This window comes from Cnephaeus nilssonii, assembly GCF_951640355.1.
Source record: "Cnephaeus nilssonii genome assembly, chromosome: 19".
In the NCBI taxonomy this organism is placed as follows: domain Eukaryota; kingdom Metazoa; phylum Chordata; class Mammalia; order Chiroptera; family Vespertilionidae; genus Cnephaeus; species Cnephaeus nilssonii.
The window spans coordinates 47772137-47791562 of NC_137090.1; the positions used below are offsets into that span (position 1 = coordinate 47772137).

General features: G+C 42.3%; 1 protein-coding gene across 1 annotated transcript; it reads left to right on the top strand.

Moving 5' to 3' along the window:
- Positions 1-1793: 1793 nt before the first annotated feature.
- LOC307115735 (pleckstrin homology domain-containing family F member 2-like) lies at positions 1794-2668 on the top strand (the record flags this gene model as incomplete). The annotated part of the gene is given in 2 exon segments (XM_079799115.1): positions 1794-2418; positions 2421-2668. Coding segments are annotated over 2 exon segments (873 nt in total).
- Between the last annotated feature and the right edge of the window lie 16758 nt (positions 2669-19426).

Consider the following 19426-nt stretch of genomic DNA (forward strand, 5'->3'; position numbering starts at 1 on the left):
TACAGCCAATTGGACTGGAGGTCAAATCCTCCTAGTGTACCAACAGCAATCAAGGCTTAACAACACCAAGACTTTGCACTCAGCCCACAAAGGGGGGTACCAAGAGCGACCACCTAGACAGATTGGGGAAGCTGAGCTACCGGCCCCTGTAGGTCACTGACCACACAAAGCCAGTCCATCAACATAGGGAGGCAGCCAAAATGTGGAGACACCGAAGCAGGTCATGAATAGAAAATATGGAGGAAAGTAAACTAATGGACGACACAGTGTTTAGAACCACATTTATAAGGTTACTCAAGAATCTTCTAAAAACCGCTGATAAACTTGAAGAGACCTTCAAGGACCTTAATGAGAATACCAAAAAAAAAATGGAAAAGGACCAGTCAGAAATTATGCATACACTGTCTGAAATAAAGAATATACAGAAACTCAACTGTAGTTCACAGTACCCCAAGAGGCAAACCAAAGATCTGGAATATGAGAAAGAAAAAAACACCCAACCAGAGAGGCGGAAAGTAAGAAGAATCCAAAAGTGTGAGGATAGCGTAAGGAGGCTCTGGGACGGCTTTAAGCGTACCAACATCCGAATTTTGGGGTGCCAGAAAAAGAGAGAGAGCAAGATACTGAAAACCTATTTGAAGAAATAATGACAGAAAACTTCCCCCACCTGGTGAAAGAAATAGACTTACAAGTCCAGGAAGTGCATAGAACCCCAAACAAGGGAATCCAAAGAGGACCACACCAAGACACATCATAATTCAAATGCCAAGGGTAAAAGACAAAGAGAGAATCTTGAAAGCAGCAAGACAAAAACAGTTACTTACTTACAAGGGAGTACCCATACGACTGTCAGCTGATTTCTCAACAGAAACTATGCAGGCCAGACGGGAGTGGCAGAAATATTCAAAGTGATGAACACCAAGAACCTACAACCAAGATTACTCTACCCAGCAAAGCTATCATTCAGAATTGAAGGTCAGACGAAGAGCTTCACAGACAAGAAAAAGCTAAAGGAGTTCATCACCACCAAACCAGGATTACATGAAATGCTGAAGGGTATTCTTTAAGAAGAGGAAGAAGAAAAAAAAGGTAAAAGTAAAAATTATGAACAACAAAAAGACATCAAATACATACCTACCAACAAGGGAATCTAAAAATCAAGTGAATAAAAAAATTTGAAGAACAGAATGGACTGGTGAATATAATAGAATCAGGGACATAAAAAGGGAGGCGACAGACAATTCTCAGGGGGAATGGGGTCTGAGGGGTGCAGGAAGAGATTGAACAAAAATCTTACACCTATGGATGAAGACAGTGGCGGGGGGTAAGCGCATGGGGTGGGGTGCGGAATCAGGTGGAGGGGAGCTATGGGGGGAGGGGTGGAAGAGGAACACCTGTAATAATCTGAACAATAAAAATTTATTTTAAAAAAAAAAAGAGCTTCACAGACAAGAAAAAACTAAAGGAGTTCATCACCACCAAACCAGTATTATATGAAATGCTGAAGGGTATTCTCTAAGAAGAGAAAGAAAAAGATAAATATAAAAATTATGGACAACAAATACATATCAACAAGTGAATCTAAAAATCAAGTAAATAAAAAATCTGAAGAACAGAATAAACTGGTGAATGTAATAGAATCAGGGGCATAGACAAAGAGTGGACTGGTGGGCGGTGGCATGCCCCTGCAGGCACAGAGTAGAGGCAGCCCAGGTGGCCGTAGTGGGGTTTGCCTGGAGGGCGGGAGAATCACCTGAGAGCGGCAAAGCCTGTCACCTGATGACCCGCAGGGTATGGATCGTGCGGGCTTCCTGGGCCTCCTGGCTGTGCACCCTGGGAGGCCCAGGCAGGGAGTGGGCAGAGTCTGCGACAGGACCTCGGACGAGGAGGAGTCAGAGCTTGGCTGCCGCCGCTGCCCGCGCCCACCAGGGCTATTAGCAAAAGATGGTAGATCTTTGGCAAACAGTGAAGCAAATACTAGGCCTATAAATATAGTAGAAAACTGTTTTGGAGAAGCTGGTCAACCCTTAACTATACCCGGACGGGTTCTTATTGGAGAAGGAGTATTGACTAAGTTGTGCAGAAAAAAGCCCAAAGCCAGGCAGTTTTTCTTATTGAATGATATTCTTGTATATGGCAATATTGTCAACCAGAAGAAAAAATATAACAAACAGCATATTATTCCCCTGGAAAATGTCACTATTGATTCCATCAAAGATGAGGGAGACTTGAGGAATGGATGGCTTATCAAGACACCAACTAAATCATTTGCAGTTTATGCTGCCACTGCCACTGAGAAAATGAAATGGATGAATCATATAAATAAATGTGTTACTGATTTACTCTCCAAAAGTGGGAAGACACCCAGCAATGAACATGCTGCTGTCTGGGTTCCTGACACTGAGGCAACTGTATGTGTTGTCAGAAAGCAAAATTTACACCTGTTAATCGTCGTCACCATTGCTGGAAATGCGGTTTTATTTTCTGTGAACCCTGCTCTGAAAAGAGATTTCTTCTTCCTAGCCAGTCCTCTAAGCCTGTGCGGATATGTGACTTCTGCTACGACCTGCTTTCTACTGGGTACATGGCCTCATGCCAGCCTACTAGATCAGACTCTTACAGTCAGTCATTAAAGTCTCCTTTAGGAGAAACCAAGATGGTGGCATAGGGTAAACACCTAACCTACAGCCTGGCACAACAATTTCAAAAATACAACTAAAAGTCAAAACGGACATTATCCAGAACCACAGGAAAGCTGGCTGACTGAAATGCCCACAACTAGAAAGAAAGAGAAAACCACAAGGAAAATCAGAGGAGCCATAAAAGCCTGAGGTATGGAGACACGGGTGGAGATACGAGCACACGCGCGTGCGGGGAGGATGTAGCCAGAGAGGACGGGGCAGCTGAGTGCCTGGCTGGCATTCTCTAGCGGGAAGGAGATAAAAGCTCCAGATTGGGTTGAACCCCAGCTCCGACTGCACGGAACCCCAGTTCCGGGCGAGACCCTGGGAAGCCAGGCTCATACTGGGGGAATCTGGGCTGTAAGGTGGAAACGCAGAGGAGAGGCAAAAGGCAGAGCACCGGAGATGCGCACAGGAATGCGCACAGAGGATGGTCTGTTGACTGTGCCGCTGAATTGTCCTGGTGGGAAGGAGACAAAAGCGCCAGACTGCGCTGAGCCCCAGTTCCGACTACAATGAAACCCAGTTCCAGGTGAGAATCTGGGAATCCAGATTCATTGGGGGAGAGACTAGACTGTTTGGCAGTGGGCGAAACTCCAGGGCGCTTTTCTCTCAGAGGTGTTTGCAGGGAGTACAGAGGGACACTGAGACCCAGGAACCTCATAGGGCGGGGCTGACGGGAAGCCAAGGCTGTAGGCTCCACCCTGAAACTCCACCCCATCCAAGCTGAGCACAGAGGCTTTTACAATTTTGCAAGTCTAGTTGAATAAGGCTGTCTCCCGGCGTAGACATAGCTGGTCCTCACAGCCAATTGGACTGGAGGTCAAATCCTCCCAGTGTACCAACAGCAATCAAGGCTTAACAACACTAAGACTTTGCACTCAGCCCACAAAGGGGGTTACCAAGAGCGACCACCTAGGCAGATTGGGGAAGCTGAGCTACAGGCCCCTGTAGGTCACTGACCACACAAAGCCACTCCATCAACATAGGGAGGCAGCCAAAATGTGGAGACACCGAAGCAGGTCACGAATAGAAGGGATGAAGGAAAGTAAACTAAGGGAAGACACAGTGTTCAGAACCACATTTATAAGGTTACTTAAGAATCTTCTGGTGGACCAAGATGGCGGCATAGGGCAGACGCCTGATTGCTGCCTACCACAACAATTTTGAAACTACAACTGGAAAACAGAGCAGACACCATACAGAACTATGGCCAGAGGAATTGCTGAGAAGGAATTGAATGATGGGAGTTGGGATCGGGAAGACAAGGCCCCGCTGGGTCCCGGATCCAGGTGCGCTTGCCCGGCGACTGGTCGCCGCTGCAGATCCGAGTACCACTGCAGCGACCTTAGACCAGCCCGCCGCCACGCACCGTGCGCACCGGAGCTTCTCCCAACCCGCCGGCCAGCAAGTTCCGCGGCAGCCGCCCCGGATCTTTGAGAAAATGGCCAAAGGACTTGCTGAGAGGGAATTGACCAACAGGAATTGGGATCAAGAAGACGAACCCTCGCTGGGTCCCTGGTCTGGGTGAGGCCGCGCCCCTGGGTCCAGGTGATGCCACGTGCCCCTGGGTCCGGGTGAGGCTGGATCCCGGGACGGGGTGAGGCCACGCACACCTGGGTCCGGGTGAGGCCACGCGCCCTGGTATAAGTATATTTCTAGTAACACATGATCTCACTCATCAAGGGGAAATGATGAACAAGAACAGACCCAGAAACAAGGAGGCATCGATCGGACTAACGGGCCTCAGAGGGAGGGTAGGGGAGGGTGGGGGTAGTGGGGAGAGATCAACCAAAGGACTTGTGTGCATGCATACGAGCCTAACCAATGGTTAAGGACAACAGGGGGGTGGGGGCATCCATGGGGAGGGGTCGGGGATGGGAATGGGGTGATGAGGACAAATATGTGACACCTTAATCAATAAGAAATAAAAAGAAAATTTTAAAAAAAAGGTCTCCTTTAAATGATGTATCTGAAGATGACGATGACAGCAGTGACTAAAGACATAATTTGAAATATTTAATTGGGTGTGACTATCTGAGAAATCAGCTTTGCGGAGAATGTAAAATTCTGAACTCTCAATTTTGTTCCAGTCATGCATTTGCCTGATAAACTTTTAACCCATATGCCTCAATATATTCTACAGAAAATAGGTCCTGTTGTCATTACCTCATCCCCACCACTACCACACTCCCCCTACAGCACCCAACCCCCCACTCTCCTACAGGGATAGCCTATTGCAAATATAGCAGATAAAGTTTTGGCTTCTTATTGATTAATTTTAGATTATTTTCTTGGAAGATTGGGAAAAGGTATTTATATAACAGATCATGTACTACATTGTTTATTCTATGTTCTGTTATGAGGAAAAACTAAAAGCAAAGAATGATGGAAAAAGGAGTATAATTTGGTTAGTTAGTAATATAAGCTTTTTTTCTAACCATTCTATCTAATGGTTAAGACACCAGTCACAAAAGTACATGATTTAGAAATACTTTGCCTTTTTTATATACCAAGTGGTGCCTTATCATAATAGCACTGTTACATGAAATAAACTTCTACTTTCTCACTTTTTATTTGCTTTAAAAATACACTGGTGCTCTTTGAATTGATAAAATGTGTGTTTATGAAAGGGTATAATTAGAAAATACTTGTCATCTGACAGCTACAAATAACTAAATTTAGAGGTTCTTCATTGTATATGAATAAGTATTTTTCCATAAAATAGTTATGATTATGTTTTTGTTTTATAAGTACCAAATTATAATTGTCAAAAAATTTAAGTTAATAGGAGGTCTTTTTTAGGAATTTGGTTTGAATTTTATCCAATATAGAATTGTCATGTTGCATTACTTTCTGTTTTTAGTAAGACATTTGTAGGTATAAATTCATTTGCATTAACATTATTTCTAGAATGAAAAATCTTATAATTTCTTGTGATGAGTTAAAATCCTGTCATAGAGCACAGATCTACTTAAGCTAAGATTTGGAAGAAATAATATGTAAGAATGGTCAAGACAGACCAGGTTTGAGTAGACTTCTAGGGAAGTATTGTCTATTTCAGTGTGAAACTATCTTGAATTTACATAGCATTATATTTTATAAAGTTTTGTAAAGTCCCAAACAATATTTCTATTTTTGTAAGACAATTGTATGTTTAATCTGTTTCTGAAATCATTTTGCCATGTATGGAACTAGCGTAGCAATTGATTTTCTAAATTGTGAACTTTACCGAGTCAGTCTAGATTGCTTTTGAGAAGTGGTAATTTTTCACTCTGCTTTGAGGCAGCCATTAGGTTGAAAGTATATTTATCATATAAAACTTGATGCATTTGGCACTACTCTCTCCATTTGTACGCTGCAAATAACTAGTCTTTCAAATACGAAAAATCAGTCTAAAAATTGTTTTAAATCCTAAATTCTTTTGTTTTTAAACCTTTAAATCTGGGTATATAGTATATGTTATGAGAGATTTGACTCAGTAACTTGTGTGGAGGATTCTTTGGTTTGGTTAAGGCACGCATTTTACTGTTAAATTGTGAAAGCATTGAGATATGTAGATCTCCCTATAGGAAATGTGAAAGAAAGGCACAGTAATTTTGTTTGTTTTAATATCAGATGGACTTTTGTGTCTAAGCAATATATCATATAATCAACATATCTAAAAAGGACCATGAAACCCGAGAAGTGCTAATGGAGACTTACTGGTACCTATGAGCCTAGCAGAGCCAGGAACTCAGGGAAGTGTTCTGTGATTACATTTGCATTGTCAGCCTCTTGACTTTTCTTTACAATAAAAAATACCTTGCAACTTAAAAAAAAAAAAAAAGAGTGGACTGACAATTCTCAAGGGGAACGGAGGTGTGGGTGGTGCGAGAAGAGATTGGACAAAAAGCTTACACCTATGCATGAGGACAATGGAGGGGGTAAGCGCATGGGGTGGGGTGGGAACTGAGTGGAAGGGAGTTATGCGGGGGGGGGAGCAACTGTAATAATCTTAACAATAAAGATTTATTTTAAAAAAAAGAAATTTCAGAGTTTATCTCTAAACTCTCCTGAACCTAATAAATGCTAACACCCCATTTTCCCCCATCTACAGTATGTCCACTACATCTTTTGCTCTCTGAGCTTCCTTGTTTAGACATGTTCCTTCCCTTCCCTTCTGCATTCCCATTCTGTCTCCTCCACTACCACTCCCTACTGACTTAAGGAAAAATGAGAATAAGATTCCAACAGCTCCCTTTGGACAAAAGCTATGCTCAGCCAGGTAGGAACCAGAAATTGTTCCCGATTTTCTCTATGGCCCTGTTGGTTCACGAAGAAATTTAACTGTTACAACATGTACTCCTGGCTATTCTAACATATTCCAATTAATATACTCCTGATTTCTGGGAGCACAGCAACAGAATTACTAAATAAGGTTGTAAGATAACTCCTATAGAGAAGTCTGCCCTCTTTAAGGATGATAGTAAACTGAAATAGGATTTAGAAAAAGTAAACAAATACAAACAAGCATAGGGTTGCTCCAAGTGTGTTTCACCTTCTCACTGATACTTTGGGAGAATTTTAAATTATCATTAAAAGGAAAGCCACTGCTCTAGCCAGTTTGGCTCAGGAGATAGAGTATTGGCCTGTGGACTGAAGGGTCCCAGGTTTGATTCTTTTCAAGGGCACATGCCCAGGTTGTGGGCTCTATCCCCAGTAGGGGGCGTGCAAGAGTCAGCCAATGGATGATTCTCTCTCATCACTTATGTTTCTATCTCTCTCTCCCTCTCCCTTCCTCTCTGAAATCAATAAAAATCTATTTTTTAACAAGGGGGAGGGGAGAAGCCATTAAGTACCCAGCATATACGAAGGCTGCTTTATTTGTTCTTAACCGAGCCCAATTAATTGCTTTCACCATTGGAATAAAGCTTCCCTACCAATGTCTGTTTTTTAATCAAAACCTGTTTCCTTCCAACTAGGCAATGTTATGGGAATATCTATATATATGGATTGCTTATCAAATCTTCCCCAATTCACCTGTTAAACGAGTGGAGGTTTTGTATTTTTAATGAATAAGTGAGGCTTACATATGCTTTTTCCAGAATAGTTATATATTTAGAATAAGTGAACGAGATACTGAACCAAAAGGGAAATTAGAGATTTTAAAGGAACCTTCCAGGAGGAAACTAAGCTCGAGACTGACCAAATGTTTGCTAATCAGCTTTTCTTCATTATTATCTTCCTGGAGAGCCTGGGAGATGGCTTCACAGGGTACCCATCCTACTCAGAATGTCCCCAAACAGCCCAGACACGGGCAGAAATGCCTGTAACACTTGGCTTGCTCTTATGTCTCTATATGTTATAGTTTACAAAAAAGCAAAGTTTTTTTATCTATTGCATGACAATCAAAACTGTAACCATGACACTTTGTTTTGTCATTCATAGATAGTTATTGTTTTAGTCTAATGAATTTTCAAATATGTTACATCTTTAGAAAAATCCATGAAAAGGACTCTGACTTACTCTAAATTACAGGTTTCTAAGCAGGTCACATCTTTGAACTGAATGAAGAAGTATAGAATTCTAAGGAATAACTGAATTCATGAAAATACTCGCAAATAATCAGGATAAACAAAAAAAAATGGGTATGGAACTTAATGAAGTGAAGATGATTATTGTTGTTATGACTCTGTTTAAAATACTGCTGATTTTTAAATCTTTTTGTTTTCCAAATATAAGGGAAACTAAAAGAAGACCTTCTACATTACTATCAATGACTCTCTAAGAAGGTTATAGGCCTGATAAATTTGTGACATTCATTTCACAGTACTCCCAAGAGAAAAAGACTTTAAAGACCAAAACTTACAACCAGGAGATTTTTATTTAATGATAAATAAATGAATTAAAGGCTCTCTCCAACATGTTAAAAGGGACATTACCTTATCAGAGGCCTAGCCACAAATGGACATCTGTCTCTGACACTGGCCTCCATCCACCATGGAGATTGAAGACTTTTCAAGGATGAGGAACCACTGGCCATGGGGGCTGACAGCTAGCCCAAGAAGTCAACAAGGCCTGAATGCTCACAAATTTCTGCGGCTCAAACCTTGTTCTTCTATCTCCTACATGTTATTGATTGAATGTACATCAACTGAATTTTATATTGTTATTACCCTCCTATGGTTTCCTAATGGAAACAATATCTGTCTCCCCAGGCCTCTCCCTTATTACACATGAAAAGTTTAATTTGGATACCTGCTAATTTTTCCCACCTACTAGACAATGACGTTCATTTGATTAATTATGATAACGAAAGAATAGAGAGTCTTAATTCATCTGGCCAAACATATCATAAGTAAAAGGGACAGTGGATGAAGGAGGAACACCTATACTTAGTGTAATGAACAATTATGATAATACATGCAAAGGGTTTTTTGGTTGGCTGGGATGCTTATTCCCCTCAGTCTAGCACTAGACATTTTCTATTCCTAAACATTGTTACTGCTTTAAGGCTGTTGCTTTTGTTCCTGGTTGTAAATGTTATACTAGATGCATAAAACCAAAACTTAAAACAAGCAGCAAAAGGACTCTGCTCATGGTAGCTCAAAATTTAAAATTGATCCAGAATATTTTGTAACAAGTACATATAGGATCTCATGTCCTCCCATTCACCTGCCTTTTATTTTGAATAATAATAAAAATTTCACCTTGAATGCCATTTAAGTTTATTTAAGGTCTTGCCTCATCCCCAATGATCCATTGTTCAGCAAGACAAAGCACTAACACTGATACACAATGCATAATGTATATTGATTTGTGAACAAAAGGAGGATGTGTGGTCGAAAAAAGGAGCCACATGCTAACCTGACTAGGTCAGGGAAGTCCTGTGTGAAGGCCTTGCAAACTAAGACACCTTAAGTAACTACAAAGGATGGTCTGAAATTAAAACACTAACTCAAAGGAGCTCATGGTGGTAGTCATGTCCTAGTCTGGCACCTTCCCGGACAAAGGGAAGGTGCCAGAGTCTATGTACTGCCTTTACCTTACCAGAGTCTATGTACTGCCTTTTGGCATCTATGATAACATAGTTTTGGATTATCAAAGGAATCTTCCTCATTTTGGACAACTCATGCACAGGCACCACTAGGTGACCTGCGGAGATCACAAATCCCTTCGTTGTTATTGAGTTCATTGTTGACTTGAAGCTATCCTACATCCACCTATGGAAAAGAAGTATATGCCTATCATTTTACTGTTTATCCAATCACAGAATTTCCACACTTTGCTTTCCCCTCTCTCACTAATCTACCACCAATGGAGTTCATGTAACCCACATAAGTCTGCACTTTGCTTGTAATGTGTAAAATAAGGTGCAAAATTGTCATTCTCCCGTGCGTTCTCTCAACCCATTGAGATTTTGTTCCCTGGCAATTGTCGACATTTTGGCTCAAATAAACACACAAAATTTTTTCACAGCTCTGAATGTTTTTTTACATTGATAAGAGAAAAGGTTCTTGGCAGGAAAAGTACAACTGGAGGTGAGGAATATGAAACACATTAGTATCTTAGATCATTTTCTTAGCAGGGGAAAGACAGCACATGCTTTATTAACAGTGCCACCCGTGTGGTTTCTGACAAAACATCCCAATGTAAGATGAGACACAGAGGCTTTTCCTGGGGTGGAGAATCTGGATATTAGGGCATGTAGTGCGTTCAGGGTGGCACCGATGTCATGGCAACAGAGGTTATAAGGCGCAGGTCCCCCAGCAATGAAGACCTAGATCGCCGTGATAAACCATCCCTGTCCTGGTGCAATGTGCAGCCCAGGGAGGCCCCAGCTCCTGATCTGGAGGAGATGGGGACGCAGATTCCTTTGGAAACTGGACACTAGGAGGGATCTCAGGGGAGTAGCAGGGAGCCTTCTGGAACCCAGGTCCTGGTGACTCCCAGGGGTTCAGGAGTCTGGGTCAACTCGGCACCTATACTCACCTTGCCGCCATGCTGCACGCTGGAGGAGGTATGGGGCACCTGTGCCTCCTGCAGGGGCATGGAGTTTAGGACCCCATCTGTCGGCTCCGGTCCATTCTCCTGTGCGGAGCTCTGTAAAGACAGTTCCCAGTCACCAGGGGAAAGCCTCAGAGCCCTGTTTTGCTGGTTCTGTGACCCCTGTGAACCTCCACTCCAGACACACAAACACAATGTGTTCTGTTGAGACCTCAACTGGCGAGAAAAAGGTGTTACAGGCTAAGGGTTAGGACTCCCATTGGCACAGATAAGGGATCCCTCTGGAAGCCCATCTCCAACTACCTGCCCTTCCCTGGGGTGTGATCACAGCAGGACCTCTACCTGATCCACTGCCCCAAAGGCTGTTCCTGTCCTGGGGTTCTCCCTTCAGATCCTCTTCCCACCACATGAAGGGAAGGCATGTGGGCTGCACAGGGCTGGCCCACAGAGGAGGCTGGCCTGGTGTGAATGGGTCTGACCCAGGCCACCTTCTCTTACCTGACGGGATCTTCTTGAAAACGGCCAGAGACGTCGGGCACGAGTGTTGAACCGTCTGCAGAGTCTGGAACAACTCTCACTGCAGGGTCTCTGAGAACCAGAGCCCTGATAACTGGGAACACAACAAGAGAACATCTTGAACTGTCAACCGTCTCTTGCCAAGTGAGTGGCGGTTGGGCAGTTGTTAGAAAGTGGGTGCCTGGTTACTGGGGTTCTGAGTTCTATTAGGAAGTGACCTCACTTCCTGGGATGGCCCCCTCCACCTCCCCTCACCTAATAACAGCTATAGATAGTCCTGTGGGCTGCTGACAGCTCAACCACCTTCTCCATGGAATACCAACAGTGCACACAGTGACACCAACACACCCTCTCCACAGCCCCTAGAAGGTCTGGCTTCAGCCAGGGCCCCAGATTTGAGGAGAAAGACCAGGGCTCAGACTCAACCCCTCATACTTACCTCTTCTTGATCCTGGATAAGTCACTGTACCTGTCAGGGCCTGTCTCTCCCCTGCCTGCACAATTGGTTATTGAAGCATGTGCTTCTTAGCAATGTTCAGGCTCATGAGGGGGAATAGCTGTGAAGTAGGAGGAGGAATGCCACAAAGCAAACGTGCCTCCAAACGCTTTTTTCTTCCTCGGTGTCTGCTTTTCTTCTGCGCGTGCACACACACAAGAGCTAGTGCTAGGTTGTATTGTGTTAACAGAGCCCTGAATCTCAGTGGTTTACAGCAGCAAAGGTTAATTTCATAGCCATGTGACTTCAATGATCTGGTGGATCTAAAAATAATTCTTGTCTTTTGCATTGTTCATTGTTTTTCTTCTTGTAAGAATATGAGTAGGGACTTCCAAGCTGTTATATGTCAGAGTAGAAACCAGAAGTCAATGTTTTATGTGACAATGGCCTGTGGAGGACATGACTTCCATTTCATCCTTTCTAACAGCTGCCAATTTCCACATCCAGCTGGTTAGGAGTGTGTGGTTCAAGGCCCCAGAGTGGAGGTATCAGCACATTTCTCTGGCCAGACCACAGTGATGATGGTTGTATGTGGACATGTGACTTCAGTGAGTTTAATAAGATTCTTTATACAAGTGACCAGAAGAAAATTCTGGATGTTTTCTATTAAATTAGAGCAGCCAGTGAGTGAGAGAAAAAGACACAGCTGTTCGCCATTAATAGTTGGGAGTCTGTGGATAGGAGGGTCTTGGGTTTGATTCCAGTCAAGGGTACATACCTCAGTTGCAGGCTAGATCTTTGGCCCTGGTCTGAGCAAGCGAAGTAGGTAGCCAATCAATGTCTCTCTTTCTCACATCGATGTTTCTCTCTCTCTGTCTTCCTCCCTCCCTCCCACTCTCTCTCTAAAAAAGCGGAAACTTATCCTTTGGTGAGAATTAACTAAAAAAATTTTAGTGAGAAGATTGGCACTGCCATTTGCATTAAAACCTCAGGCATCTTAGCTGAGTTCATTAAGGCTTGTTCTTTTCACGTGAAAGATGAGTTGCAAGAATAAAACTGAGTAATAAAGTGCTTAACATAATGACTTGGCATGTGGTGGGCACTCAATATATATTGCCCATTACTATTATAAATACACTAGAGGCCCAATGCACAAAATTCATGCAAGGAGCATGGCTCTCGCAACTGCTCACAGCACGGGCTGGCCCTGGCAGACCAGGCTTCATCTGGAATGTCATCCAGACTGTTAGGTCTAATTAGCATATTAGCTCTTTATTATATAGGATATGTATGCAAACAACCATTAGGTGGAAATACAAAGTGTGACATCAACAAAATAATCTAAAGCAGTAAGATGTTAACAGGAATTGCCCTGGGCCTTCCAATGCTCTATTTCTCCATTTAATCATAAGTGTACGAACTTACTAATTTCTGGATAGAAAGATAAAATATTGCAAAGGCACATACTCTCCTGAATCAATCTAAAATTTACTTATTTGAAGTAAAAATCATAGCAGGATTTTAGGGAAACAAAAAATACTCTAAATTTTATCTAAAAATAAATATGCAAACAAATTAGGAAACAGATGAAAAGAATATAAGAAGGGGACTTGCTCTGTCAAAGAGACAGGATTCTCAAGCAGTGCGGAACGAGTGCTGGAGTGAGCAGGCCACGGGAGCTGGGCAGTGACATCAGGAACAAGGCTGAGCACACGTGGGACTGAGTGGATCATTATGGAGGCCCTTTGGCAGTAAGTAGCACTGGGACATCGGCTCAGTTGTTGAGGGGAAAACTTTATTTATTTTTTAAAAATAGATTTTACTGATTTTTTACAGAGAGGAAGGGAGAGGGATAAAGAGTTAGAAACATCGATCAGCTACCTCCTGCACACCCCCTAATGGGGATGTGCTCTTGACTGGAATCAAACCTGGAACCCTTCAGTCCACAGGCCAATGCTCTATCCACTGAGACAAACCAGTTAGGGGGTTGAGGGGAAAACTTTAGATCAATATTTCTGATCTTACAGAAACATTTAAATGTATTTTAAATTAATACATTTTAATGTGTCTTTTTCCTTTTGAAAATCTAATGCAGGTGGAATGAAAATTTTAAAAATAAAAAATGAGAGGATATAAATAGACTCTATTTAATTCCATGACATAGAGATAGAGAACACTTTCCACATGTTGATGTCTTTTTGGGTGAGATGTAAAGGAGAAAAAAGGTCAGTCCTATGAAGTCCTAAGCAAAGAGCCTTGCAGACAAAGAGGTGTGTGTGCAAAGGCCCTGAGGTGGGGAAGAGCTCACTGGGTTGAAGGAATGAAATAGGGCCAGTGTGGCTGGAGGAAAGAGGAGAGTGAGAGACAGGAAGTTGTTCAGGCCAACGGGGTGCAGAACCTGCAGAGTCTTGTTCAGGCTGTAAAATGTATTCCAAGTGCAATGAGGCCTTTTAGAGGATTTTAAATGAAAGATATTTAGCAACTATCTTTCTGTTTGTATTTGACAATAGTACTTAAATAATCAGATATTACTGCTGGCTCTTAACTGCTCACCTGCCTGTCTGCTGGATTGCCCCTAACCACTGAGCCTGCCGGCCTGCTTGCCCCCAACTGCCCCCCCTTCCAGCCTGCTTGCCACCAACTGCCACACCCCCTGCCAGCCTGCTCGCCACCAACTGCCACCGCTCCATGGTCTGCTCACCCCCAACTGCCCCCCCCCCCCCCGCTGACCTGCCTGCCCCCAACTTCACACACACACACACACACACACACACACACACACACACACCCGCAGGCCTGATCGCCCCTAACTGCCTCCGCCTTGGACCTGCCACCATGGCTTTGTCAGGATGGATGTCCAGAAGGTCTCTTGGTCTGATTAGCATATTACCCTTTTATTAATATAGCTATTGTTTCAGGTCTATGATATAGTAATTCGACCATTTTATCACCTCACCAATTCTTATAATCAATCTGTCACCATGCAAATTTATCACAATATTATTGACTATATTTCCCTTCCACTTTTCACCCATCCCCCACACTGTCCTTCTGGTAACTATTCCTTTTTCCCTTTTTTTTTTTAATGAGTCTGTGTTTTGTTTTGTTTTTAGAGTCCACATATTAATAAAAGTCTATGGTAATTGTTTTTTGCCTCCTGAGTTAGTTCACTTAGTATAATACTCTCTAGACCCACCCATGTTGTTACAAATGGTAAGATTCCCTTCTTCTTTATGGTCCAGTAATATTCCATTGTACATATGCACCACATCATCTTCATCCATTCATCTGTTGATGGATACCTAAGTTATTCCCATATCTCGGCTATTGCAAATAATGATGCAGTGAACATAGGGGTAGAGCTTTGAGAAGCCTCCTAATATTAAACCATACTTGTGTTCCAGTATAAACTAATGAAGTAAATATGCTAATGTTTTATGTAGGCTTTTGTAGTCATATTTATTAATAAGTTGGTCCACAGCTGGTTTTTTGTATGTGCCAAACTTACTTTTTATTATGATATCTGTTGCATTAACTTCCATACTAAATTTGCTGTCACATGTGTTTATTTTATACTATTTGGATTTTGTTGAATTTTCTTTAATATCCTGAAGTATAAAATGTAAAGGAAGTAAAAATCACTTCACATCCTGTTTACATTTTCTTGAAAATTCTTCCCATTTTGTTTTCTTACTAAATTATTTTTATTCACTCATTGTGCTGGTGAGCATACTCTGTAAATATTTTCATCATTTTTAATGGATGCATGCTATTACATTTTATGACTGCATCAGGTATAGTTTTAATCAATATTGTGATGATAATATTTCGTTTTTTCCTGTTTTACCTATTACATTAAATGCATCAGTAAATGTCTTTGTACATCTTTTTTGGGTACATTTCTAGGTACATTCACAAGGAAACACACTTCATTTTTATACATATTGCCAGAGTGTCGCTCTGGAGTGCCTCAGAGCAGCATGCCATTGGGTAAAGCCAGCATCCACTGTATTCTGTTCACTGGGATTTTGTCTCTCAGGGCCAGACAGTGAAACAAAGGCACCAACTCAACAAACTCTTTGAAGGCCCACTGACAAATGCATTTGCAGAACATGTCATGTGCTTCTCTACGCACTTGAAGAAAAATGTCAAGGGAAATCTCGGGGTCTTTGATCCCAGTCAAAGATTCAAGTGATCACTTTTGATCCACAGGCATTTATTGCTACCTTATGGGTGTCTACTCCTGCCCTGGGCACCTGGGCTAAGAGCTACCAGACATGGTAGAAGTTTAGTCCCCAGATCTCCTGGGACCAGGTCATAAACTTGTGCAAAGTGGAAATAACAAGACATGTTAACCTGGATTATCTCTGACCCCAGAGATAAGACCTGGCTCCATGTAGTCTCCAGGGAAAGGAGGAACTAGGCTGAGAGGGAGCATCAGGAGCGCCCACCAGGTCAGGCATGAGACTGCCTCAGTGCTCCCATCTGTGTCCTCACTAATGCGGCTCCAGGGAGGATCTGCTTCCTCCTCCCTCTAGGTTCCTTGACTCAGATGCTGCATTAATCACTAGGAAGGTCTCTGCCATCCATCCAGGTCAACCCACTTAGTGGGTAAAAGTTGGATTATTTGGAAGGTCTCTCAGAAAACCTGTTCCCCTTCCCAGACATGGGTCTCCAAAGGGCGAAGGAAAATAATGGATAAGGAGGTGGGTGGTTGTTGTTTTGATTTTTGTTTTCTTGGTTCAGGGCTCCGTAAATCATATGCCTCAATTCATGACACCTCGTCACCACCATTCCTTGCAAGATATCTTCTTAATATTATTGTCTCTTATTACATCGAATCTCCATTCCCTTCTTCTCCCTCCATAAAGGTAGCCACTGAAAAATAGATATGTGCACTTGAATAATTCATGTCTTTGTATGCTTGTGTGTGTTATATACACACAGAGTTGTGCTTTAAACTCCAAAGTGTTTCTTACTTACTGTGTGAACACTATAATTTTTATGATCCACTTTGCTTGCTGTGTGGATACTCAAATCCCTGCTTCTTTTATCTTTTTCCAAACCATTCTCTCTACACACAGATGAATTTTCTTAGTCTAAATCAAACCCTATCAATTTCTTGCTCAAAGCATTTAAAGAACTTCCCATTACCATTGAAAGATAAAAAGGAAACTAGCCTATGAGGTCTACTTGTCAGCTCCTATATACATCTCCAACCTCAACCAGTGTCCTCTTTCCTCTGCTCCCCACACTTCAGCCATACTGGCTTTCACTCAGTTTGTGGAATTCACAAAGCTCTTCATCTCAGCGCCTTTGCCTTCTCCCCCTCGCCCACCTCATCTCTTGGAAGGGCTTCCTCTTCCTCAGCCTTCAAGCCTCTCCTAACTGTGGACATTGGTGCAGCCCTTGGCAATTTTAGTCATCTTGGGCCAAGCTCCCTGGAAGCAATGACTTCTGGGAACTGGGACAGAGTTTAGTGAAGGAGGGACCTCAGAAGGAGAAGATGGAGGGAGGTGAGCAGAGATGTGGACTCAGCACATTATGTTCAGCCTGGTCTTGAGAGGGGATCTGGAACAGGAATTGTACCCATTGAGTGAGTCCCATTGGAGGTAAGGAGCCAGGCTTGTCTACCCAGTGCCAGTCATCACTGGCCTCTGGCTAAGTCTACATCCCAGGGCACTGGAGGGGGAGTGCCTACCCCCTCTGAACAGGGAAAGGGCTGTCAGGAGCCATGAGCAGCCAACATCCACAGCAGCTGTGAGGCGGGGTTGGCTGAACCAGTGAAGTTGCAGTCACTAGTAAAGCCTAAGGTGTGCATGGCCTTCCTGCTAGATATTCATTCTTAGCATCATACTCTAGAGAACCTTCATTCACGTGCCCATGAAGAAGGATACAAGAAGTCATTTCAGCATTGTTTATGATGGTGGAAAACTAGAGATAACCTAAATGTCCTTCAACAGGAGAATAAAGTAATCATAGTAAATACCTATTAAAGCGGTAAAAGTAATGGACTGGAGTATGGGTATCAACATGTACAAATCTCATAAAGCATGATTTGAGTGAAAAATCAAGACTAAATATAACTGTGGACACAACTTTCGAGTAAAATTACAGAAACCTACTTAAGGACAAGCACAAAGTGGATGGTAGTAAGTAGCTCTGGGGAAGGAAAAACTGGGATGGAATCAGGAGTTCAACTGTCTCCCAACTGACACCCTAATGTTCTATTTAAAGACACACATGAATGGCAGCATTTTAAGATTCAGTAGTAACACCAGTCATAATTTATTCTACATATATTTTATTCTTTTACATTTAATGCATAATATTCACACTTTAAATATTACAAAAACTATTTATGTGGCTATATGTACACCTATAGTGATACTTTTTGTTTTTCCTATGTTATCATTTTACTTGCAAATGACAACAGAAGAAAGTACACAGACGACCCATTCTCTTTTTTAGGCTCCATCACAGCACTTTGCCACGTTTCATCATGTCACATGAGTTTGTTAGCCATGCTGTTCATATACAATACCATTAACATTGCGGGAGGATGTTTATGTCAGGGGGAAAATGCTCATAAAAAGGTTAATGTTTCTGAGATGGAATGGACAGGATAAGGTTTGGGGACACACTTACCCAGCTGTCTCTTTGCTATCTATCCTAGCAAATATTTCCAGTGGTCCATTCCCACCCAGTGATGCTGATCTGCAGAACCAGGTTCATGCTCTTGGACTCTGAGGGCTATATTTTGACACAGAAGGCCTACTTTTCCCCGTGTGTCCCAGCCAAGAAAATGTTATTCAGAAAGTAATCAGTTCAAGCTTGAGAATGAGAGGCCTATGTTATAGGTTCTCCTACGGTGATTCTTCATGCCCTTTGGACGTAGCACAATTATATATGTGAATATTCAAATATCTAAAAGCATATTTAATTTTAATTTTGCTAAGTACTTATAGATGGTCTCCTGGATGCCTGAACTAGTTTACAGTCCCATCAGTCCATGATGTTTCCATTTGTCCCATAGCCTCACAAACACTTCGCATCATCACACTCTCATCTGTCATGCAGATGGGTATAAAGAGCGCCTCATTACTTCGCTGACTACAAGTGCAATTTAACGTCTCTTCATAGCTTGTTAACATTTTGCATTTCCCTTCAATGCTTCTCTGTCTCTGGATCTACTTTTGTTCATCAGTTTATGTTGTTCATTATATTCCACAAATGAATGTGATCATGTGATATTTATCTTTCTCTGACTGGCTTATTTCGCTTAGCATAATGCTCGCCATGTCCATCCAAGCTGTTGTGAATGGTAAGAGTTCTTTCTTTTTTCACAGCAGCACAATATTCCATTGTGCAGATGTAACACAGTTTTTTAATCCACTCATCTGCTGATGGGCACTTAGGCTGTTTCCAAATCTTAGCTATCGTGCTGTATGTACATAGGGGTGCATATATCCTTTCTGATTGGTTTTTCTGATTTCTTGGGATATATTCCTAGAAGTGGAATTACTGAGTCAAATGGCAGTTCCATTTTTAATTTTTTAAACAAACTCCATACTGTTTTCCACATTGGCTGCACCAATCTGTGTTCCCACCAGCAGTGCACAAGGGTTCCTTTTCCTCCACATCCTCACCAGCATTTGTCCTTTCTTGATTTGTTGATGATAGCCACTCTGACAGGTGTGATGGTATCTCATTGTGTTTTTTTAAAATATATTTTTACTAGAGGCCCAGTGCATGATTTAATCATGCACCTGGTGCACCAGTGGGCTGGCTGTCCACCGGTGCC